This window comes from Cornus florida, unplaced genomic scaffold, assembly GCF_030987335.1.
Source record: "Cornus florida cultivar Cherokee Brave unplaced genomic scaffold, ASM3098733v1 CherokeeBrave_3.0.0_Hap2_Chr02, whole genome shotgun sequence".
NCBI lineage: Eukaryota > Viridiplantae > Streptophyta > Magnoliopsida > Cornales > Cornaceae > Cornus > Cornus florida.
Genome location: NW_026775572.1, coordinates 73,901,384 through 73,911,224, shown reverse-complemented (window position 1 = coordinate 73,911,224; position 9,841 = coordinate 73,901,384). Strand labels below are relative to the sequence as shown.

At 31.9% G+C, this 9,841-nt stretch overlaps 1 protein-coding gene across 1 annotated transcript; it reads right to left on the bottom strand.

Annotated features, from left to right (window-relative positions):
- Positions 1-1,635: 1,635 nt before the first annotated feature.
- On the bottom strand, positions 1,636-2,671 carry LOC132287704 (pectinesterase inhibitor 7-like). Its single transcript, XM_059789801.1, has one exon. The coding sequence runs from the start codon at positions 2,656-2,658 to the stop codon at positions 2,029-2,031; it is 630 nt and encodes a 209-aa protein (XP_059645784.1). The 5' UTR covers positions 2,659-2,671; the 3' UTR covers positions 1,636-2,028.
- Positions 2,672-9,841: the final 7,170 nt, after the last annotated feature.

Here is a 9,841-nt window from a genome sequence, read left to right as displayed (position 1 = left end):
TTAAAAAGTGATGAGAATAAGATTAAATAAGTTGAGAAAAATATTAAAGGTGTTGAAAAAAAAAAAAGTGTTGAGAATATATTTTTTTTCTTTTTATTTTATTTTTTAGGTTATGCCTGAATAACCTAGTACAAATATGCTATTTTGAGGTACATCAAAGAGGGAGATGGCATACCGGACGGGAGGCGCTGAAGCAGAATATTTTGTTTGTTTGTTTTTTTTTTTTTTTTTTTTTTTTTTCTTTTTGTTTTTTTTTTCTTTCTATTTTTTTTTTTTTAATGTCGTTCCTTTTTCGGTGGGACTCTAAAGTTACCAATTTAAAAAAAAAAATTCTTTTTTCACTATAGTATGGGTACAGCACAACGCGTTTACAGTAGAGAATTTTAGTGCATATTTTACACATATTTTAACAAACAGTTATCGAGCCAATAGTAAGCCCCCTAAAATTATTGTTTCCTTATTTTACTTCTTTAAAATTTTATTTCCTTATCCTAGTAAGCCCCAAAATTATTATTTTATGATTTCCTATAAATTCCTAACATTTTTATTTCCTTATATTATTAATTCCAACTAATTATAGCTATTTCCTTAAAGTAAGACCCCTACAATTATTAGTTTCTTATTGTGTATTATTATTTTTATTTTTACTTTTATTTTTAACAATATATTCTAGCAATTTAACAGTGTTAGAAAAGAATTTGATTCATTCTAAAATTTTCATTTCACTCCCTATCAAAATTCCTAGTTCTATCCTTATCTAATATTATTTTTTCCTTCATCCTCTTATTTCACGTTTCTATTGAGTATATATTTAACTAATAATTAAGGTTTAAAAAAAATTAACTAATAATTATAGAAATTAATTTTTAAAATTATACGATAGCGAAAAAACAATGACATCATGGAAGATTCTTCAGTCTCATTCTCAAGCCTCAACTAAATGGAAGATCCAAAAGAGAAAAAAGAGTAACAATTCGAATACGAATATTTTAGGTACGAATAACATGACAAGGTTTAAACTAGAGCCCTGCCAAAGGAGCTGTATATTTTATCATCCTATAGGTGAATCACACAGAATGAAAGATCCAAAGAGAAAATACAAATTCAAACTTTTGTTTGTGACATAAAAAAGTTGTTGGTACGTTTATTTAAAATTTGTATATTCAAATAATTGAATGTTTGGTTGGTTAGACAAATTTTTTGATGCAAAAGTAAAATGTCGGTATTGTCCTATTAATTATACATGAGACAATAAAAACAAAAAAACAGTGATTTCAATTTTAAGGGTATTTGGGCTTGTTCTTAAAAAAAAAAAAAAAAAAAAAAAAAAAAAAAAAAAAAAAAACAGTGATTTCAATTTTAAGGGTATTTGGGCTTTTTCTTAAAAATAAAAAAAAAACAGATATTATGGAGCAATTTGCAATTTTGCACACATTACATTTTTAAATGTTATACACATACTAAATAAGGTATTTTTTTGCAAAATTTTTATATATTTTTTACACTTTACTCTTTATTTGAATTATAATTGTTCAATTTTCAGTGATATTTATAACTTGTAACTTGAAATTTACCTACTTTGAATATTTGAAACTCAAACAAATCACAATCTCAATTTAACCATTTTTTTTTTTTTTTTTGGGTAAAAAAATGGTAAAGGGGAGCAAAACAAAAAACAAAAACCAAAAGTTTTCTAAAAAAATTACTCCTATTAACCAACCAAACTTTTTTTTTGAATGGTAACCAACCAAACTTGAGATTAACATAAACCATGTAAAAATTTATTGCAAATAAGTGAAATAAGGGTTAAAGCGCAAACAAATGCTACTATAACTCACCGACTAGAGAAAAATAGCACTTACAGTACACTCATCAACTACATATTTTTTTCTTTTTTGGGTAAATAATCAACTAAATAGTAAATATTAATCTCATAGTCTCTTCTTCCATAATATATTAAAGAATCTACCATACTGGGAAAAAGAAATCTCATTTACGAGTCATGATCGAACGGTCAACAAAGCTCCATCACCGAGCCGCAACAGTATCAGCGTAAGAATTCACCAACGAAAGCGCATTACTGGTGACGTCATAAACCTCCACAACACGATCACAGATGTCCGTCTTCACCGGACCACCATAGTCGATTTCCTCTAATGCGTCCGTACACGTGTCCTGGCACGTGAGCGCCCCGGTCATCCACGTCTGCACGTTGCTAATCTGGAACCCCAGCGACTGCGACTGGCCGGGACGGTGGAGACGCTTCATCTGACTGAGCGAGTCGCGAATCCCCTCGACGGCGCCGCCGAACACCTCGAAGCAGACATCGACGGCTTCGGCGAGTCGCTTGTTGCCGCCCTTGTCGGCTTGGCGGGAGATGTTGGCGACGTAGTTGGCCATGTGCTTGACTTTCGAGAGGCTGACGGCTATGGCGACTTTAGCAAGCCGAGCCGGGTCCTCCTTGATGGCGTTGGCGAAGCCGGAGAGCGAAGTGTAGCAGAGCTCAGGGTATGAAGTTGCGTTGCACTTGGTACGGATGAAATCTGTGGTATTGTTGGGTTCAGAATTGGGAGATTCAACGGCTGAGATTCGTTGGACATGGAGGAGTATGGCTAGACAGAGAAAACATAGGAGAGAGAATGAACCTAGCTTTTCCATTATCGTTAGAGAGCTTTACAGGGTTAAATTCGAAAAATGCTAAGGAATGGTTCAAGTTTAAGTAGGCTCATGACCTTAGCTGTAATTACTTTTATACCCTCAACAATATATTTTATTGGTATAGAAATATTTGATTTGAGTCTAATACAGAATTAATCAATATATAATCAATTATATCACTATTATTTAAATTCTTGGACAAAGTACAAAAAAATCACTGGTCTTATAGTTTTTTTTCAGTAGACCCTCTTATATATTTTTTTACCAAAGAACTCTCTCAACTTGTAGTCTTCTTCAAATACATCTCCGTTGTCTAACTTATTACCAAAGACCTGAACGGGTAAAAGAGTTAATATTTAGATCAAAATGTCTATTGATTAAAATTTTAATTCTCCTGAACTTCAAAAATACCGCACATTTAAAAATTGTAAATAATATATGCACTGAAAGCTTATAAAATAAGGATTTCAGAAATATAAAATTTATACAACAAGCCTTCATAACCAGAGAGAAATAGGATTTCTAAAAATCTACTCCAACAATCTTATTAAAATACTCATCGGAATTATTCATTTACATATTTAGCCTCAATAGAGATCGATTTCATGAGATAGCGTCAAAGTATTTTCATTCTTTTATAGACTTACTATTTAAAAAAATAAAAACGGATATTCGATCTCTATTGGGACTAATTTTTTTTTTTTATATGTTATTCTCCATATGAAAATGAATAATTCGAAAAAATAAAATAAGATTGTTGTAATAAATTTTTAGATTTTCTATTTCTCACTGATTATGAAGTTTTGTTAAACAAATTTTATATTTCTAAAATCCTTATTTTATAAACTGGTTTGTGAGATATGAATTTTTAAAATTTGAAAAAATAAAGATTTAAATAAAAGGGTTTTTTGATTCAAATATCAACTCTTTTACTTTTGAGGGGGTTCTTCGGTACAAAATTCGACAAGAGGATTTATTAGAAAGGGTAGGGGTTATTTAAGAAAAAATTAGACGGGTGGTTTACTAAAAAAGGTTACAATTTGAGGGGATTAGTTCTAAAAGGAAATACTCCTATATTTTTTGGAATCCTAATATCAATTTCCTTTAAAATAAGGAAAAAAAAAAATTCATTGGTAAAAAATTCCATAAAGGAAAAAAAAATTCACCCTGAGAAATTTTAAATCTTATTTCCTTATTATAGTAAGCCCCTAAAATTATTATTTTATAATTTTCTAAATTCCTAATATTTTTGTTTCTTTTTATTATTAATTCCAACTAATTTTAGCTATTTCCTTAGTTTACTGTGTATTATTATTTTTATTTTTAATAGTGTGAGAAAAGAATTTGATTCATTCTAACATTTTCTTTCCACTCTCTGTCAAAATTCCTAATTCTATCTTTATCTAATTTTTTTCCCTTCATCCCCTTATTCAAGGTTTCTATTGTATATATATTTAACTAATAATTAAGTTTTAAATATATATACAATCGAAAATGTATGAAACTAGAAGTTTGTGAGGATTAATTTTGCACCCAAAGAAGTGTAATAACGAAATTTAGATAGATTATATATATAACAACTTTGTTGAGTTTTTTGTTACCTAGTAACAATTCGAATACGACTATTTTAGGTTTAAACTAGAGCCCTGCCAAAGAAGCTGTATATTTTATCATCCTATAGATGAATCACACAGAATGAAAGATCCAAAGAGAAAATACAAATTCAAACTTTTGTTTGTGATTTTTATTTATTTATTTATTTTGTACCCAAATAATTGAATGTTTGGTTGGTTAGACAATTTTTTTATGCAAAAGTAAAAAATTGTAATATTATGAATGTTATACACATATTTACATACTAAATAAGGTATTTTTTGCAAAATTTTTATTCATATTTAAGTGAAACTTATTCAATTAATTGATATTTAAATCTTACTATAAATCACAATTAATTAAACAACGAATTAATTAATTTAGACTTAAGTATAAAAATACTTATCAATCAACAAATTAATTAGCAACCTAGCCACTTTTATACCTACATTGAATATTTCAAACTCAAACAAGTCACAATCTCCATCATTTTTTTTTTTTTTTTTTTTTTTTTTTTTGGGTACAAAAAGGGAAAAGGGGAAGCAAAACAAAAAAAAATTGTAGTTTTCCGTTCCATTCTGCAAAAACAAACCAACCAACCTGAGATTAGTTGAACCAACTAGAGATTAAGCATAAACCATGTAAAAGTATATTGTAGCTAAGCAAATGAAATAAGGGTTACCACACACTAAACTTAGAGAAAAATAGCATTCACAGGCCACTCATCAACTAAATACTTTTTTCTTTTTTGGGTTAAATAATCAACTAAATATTAATGTCACTCTCCCCATAATATATTAAGCAGTCAAACATACAAATAAGAAATCTCATTTACGAGTCATGATCGAACGGTCTACATAGCTCCATCACGGTGATGGAGCCGCAACAGTCTCAGGGAAAGCCTTCAACACTAACGCAATCGCATTACTGGTGACGTCAAAAACCTTCACAACCCGATCACAGATGTCCGTCTTTACCGGCCCATCATAGTCGATTTCCTCTAATGCGTCCGTACACGTGTCCTGGCACGTGAGCGCCCCGGTCATCAAAGTCTGCACGTCGAAAATCTGGGACCCGATTGACTGCGACTGAAGACGCTTCATCTGCCTGAGCGAGTCGCGAATGTCGTCGACAGCGCTGCTGAACACCTCGGAGCAGACGTGGAGGGCGGAGGCGAGTTCCTTGTTTCCGCCCTTGTCCGCTTGGCGGTAGACGTTGGCGACGTAGTTGGCCATGTGCTTGGTTTTCGAGAGGCTGACGACTAGGGCGACATTAGCCAGCCGAGCCGGGTCCTCCTGGATGGCGTTGGCGAAGCCGGAGAGCGAGGTGTAGCAGAGCTCAGGGTATGAAGTTGCGTTGCACTTGAAACGGATGAAATCTGTGGCTTTGGTGGGTTCAGGTTTGGGAGATTCAACGGCTGAGATTGGTTGGACATGGAGGAGTATGGCTAGACAGAGAAAACAGAGGAGAGAGAATGAACATAGCTTTTCCATTGTTGTTAGAAAGCTTTCTGACTTGAAATTCAGAAAACAAATGGGTTCACGAGACGATAGTTTAAGTAGTCTACCTCGCCAATATATTTTATTTTGGTAAATAAATATTTGATTTGAGTCCAATACGGAATTAAATAATATAGAATCAATTATATCGCCTTATTTAAATTCTTTCCATTTAAATACGCATAATTGGAAACTTATAGATAGTTGTAAAAGAAAATCAACTAATTATATATACTTTAATACCCTCACCAATAAAGTATAGATATGAACTGAGCGATTACTGTTATACTCTTACCACTACATTTTTATTGGTACATTTGTGTCCAATACGGAATTAAGTAATATAGAATCAATTATATCACCTTTATTTAAATTATTTCCATTTCAATGCGCATAATTCCAAACTTATGGATAGTTCTAAAAGTAAATCAACTAATTATATACTCTATATTTTTTGGAATCCTAATATCAATTTCCTTTAAAATAAGGATATATTTAGAAGAAAAAAAATTCACTGGTAAAAACTTTCATTCATCATTTGATTTTTATTTATTTTTTAATTTTTTTTTTCTCCCATATTTCAAGTTGCATAACAAACCCATTTAGTCGAAAAGAGCTCGTTTGATATTTTTTTGAAGGCTTATTCCATATGCGTATTAAAGGATGCTAACATAGCAAAAGAATTCCTTTGGCCAGAATAGTTTTAAAATTTTATAACTCAAAGTCATGCCATGAAAGAGAAAAGATCATGTTTGGCTTCCCGACGAAGAAGGGAAAAGAGGAAAATAGAGAAGGTTTTTCCTTTTAATATAATCCATGAATCTGTTGCATATTAATTATTAGCTCTTGCACAAAAGAACTCAAAAACCGAGTCCGTGTAGAGCGGTGGGATGGAAAGATGCCAACAAAGTAATGGCAATGTATTTGTGTTTTTTTTTTTTTTTTTTTTTTTTTTTTTTTTTTTTTTTTTTGGTGTTTGATCGTATTAATAATAATAATGAGAAAAATATACACTTATAATAATAGCAATGATTTTGATACAAGTCACTAAAATTATGTGAGAGATGACTAATTATGGTGTCTGGAATGTATCTATTTATGGACTAAAAATCTAAATTGTACCAAGGGATTTATCCCAATGTTATAATTTCTTCATCTTCAAAGAGAAGGAAATGATTTAAACCCACTACGTTTGGTGTGCAGGAATGGAATGGAATGGAATGAGCCATTCCAACCATTCAGTTGTTTGGTGTGCAGGAATGAAATGAAATGACCATTCCAATGGAATGAAAATCCATTCCATTAGTAAACCTATTGAATGACCATTCCATTCCATAGTAAAATAAAATATTTTTGTAATATTCCCAATAAGCCCTTAATCACATTCCAATAAAGCAAAAATATTTCGCATTCACCAAAAAATTTTCACATTCCATTTTTCATATTTATCGGCTTCTTTATCAGACGTGATAAAGGTCTTTCATCTTCCATCTCTTCTGAATATACCCAGAGCTGCCATTGACAAAAAGTTACAGGACTTTCAACCAAATTACAAGTTTTAATTTCTTTGTTTATTTATTTTTGATAGGTAGGTATTAAATCTCTTTTATCTTCTGAGTATATCACTTTTTTATTTTTATTTATTTTTTTTGTATTGAAACATTTGTGTAATCATTTGGAACCAAAAGTGGACTAGTTTGACTTTTGGACCCTTAGTCAAGTTCATTGTTGGATGACTGGAAAACCTTGCTTGATTAGAATTTTATCAAAACTAGAATTTTCAAGAAATCTACAATAAAAAAAAATTACACAAGTACTTGGAAATATTACTAGGTTTTTTTGTTGGGTTGATAATTTATTTATTTCCTTAACTTTATTTGAGTTGATCTTATGGTGCACGATTTTTTTTATTATATATTATTAAGATTGATATATCATTAAACATATATATATATATATATATATATATATATATATATATATATTATTTTTTAGCCTTTACATCAATTTCTTAGATTAAATATTCAATCATGGTGAGTTGGTTTAGTTATAATTTTTTTATTTTTCTTTCCTCCAATGAAAAGGACATTTTTGAGAAAAGGCATTCCCTTCCAGATTTAATGATATTCAACCAAACAATAAAATGGTAATAATTATTCCATTTCATAACGATTCACCGTGTCACACCAAACATTAGAATGGTAATATTCATTCCATTCTAAATTTCATTTCATTCCATTCATGCACACCAAACGTAGCATAAGGGTATGTGGTTGTTTTACTGTAATCCATGAATCTGTTGCATATTAAGCCAGTCCAATCCAAAGCCCGATTAAATATATGAAGACTCTGACCAAATGAAAAGAAGATAATTTGCCCCACATTACAGAGTTCTTAGCCGTTGTCTGATTCATACGAACTATATGATTCATACAATATGTGCAACTCCTGCCATATATTAAAACGTAAGGTCCAAAACAGAAAACATAGAGTCCAAACCCTTGAGATGAAGGTGGCAGCTTGAAGAAAATTGTGGGACCAATTCCATAAGGAATTTTGTACTGTATAGACAAATCACGTGTCCTAAAAAATAAAAAATAAAAAATAAAAATCCAATTGGCAGCAATTCTTGAGCATAATGAAAGTGATTTGATCAAACGAGCCTTTCATGCTACTTTGTGAACAAATGTCTTCCATTTGGAATGGTCAACAATCTTACTTTTCAACTCTGGGCTAACAAGGGTCTCCGTAAGGTTACAAGCTCTGAAAAAGGAATCTTTGAGTTCTACTTCTCTTCGATTGATCAATGCAACCTTGGCATAAGGACCATGGTTCTTAGCCAACAAACCCTTAATCCTGAACCTCTGGGAACCTAATTTCAAAAGATGTCAACATTCATCTATTTCATTATGGGTTAAAATGTATAGCTTACCACTGCATTTTTGGACTGGTCCTGGCTTCAGCTGCATTGCAACTAACATAGGACAACCCTTGTTTGCTGATCCAATTACTAAAAGCAAACAAAAAACCAGATTTGCTAAGCTATGTATCATGGTTAATGCTGATGCTGACTTTCCCTCAACCCTCAAGGTTCACATGAGCTTTGGAAAGATTGCAAATGTCAACATTGAATACATCAACTGTCCAGTTATCTGTTACTCCTATAAATCATTTGGTCACACTACCAAAACCTGCCACATCTCAAAAAAACTTGTTCCAGATTCACCACCATTACAGGAATGGCAAATTGTCCCCTACAATAAATCTTCAAAATCCAAATTAAAAATCCACTCAACCCTCATCCCCCCCCACCTATCTCTCCAAACACAAACAAGTTATCCCTCTATCCTAGTCAAAATGTCATTACCCACTACTTCAAGCCAAATAAGAACATTACCATTGATCTTAGTCCCTACAAACCTGTAATTATTAAGAATAATGACCACCCTACAACAAACACACTGCTATCATCCTCTTCCAAACTAGACTGTGTTATCATCTCCTACTACATCCAACCAGCCCAAACAGAGAGTTCAATTTTCGAATCTGAGTCATCATCTAATCATTTAGCAGACTTGAACAAAGTCAAAAGCTCAAGGGAAGCCAAAGATAAGGGCAAGATGAAGCTTTAATTCCTCAAAGAGGGAACATCATTCCCGGTGGTTCTTTCTTCAATACCATCCAATGGTATCAATAGTTTTTTAGAATATAAGGGGTCTAAATGACCCCTTAAAGAAATTTGAAGTTAGAAGACTATTAAGAGAGAAGCAAGTTGACATTATAGCCATCATTGAGTAAAATTCAGCTATGCAATATTAACCTAATTCACAAGGCTATTGCAAACTCTTGGAACCTAGCTTATAACTATCTTCACTCTCATTTGGGTTGGATCTGGGTTCTATGGAATCCTAATTCAGTCCATCTCGAAGTTATGCATTGCTTAAGGCAAGCTATTCATTGTTCAGTCACCACTCCTAGCTGCAGAACCTCTTTCTTTGTAACTTTCATTTATGGAGCCAATGATGTCACTGAAAGGGAAAGTTTATGGGCTGATATTGAAAGACACTCTTCCATTCTCTCATCCTCCCCGT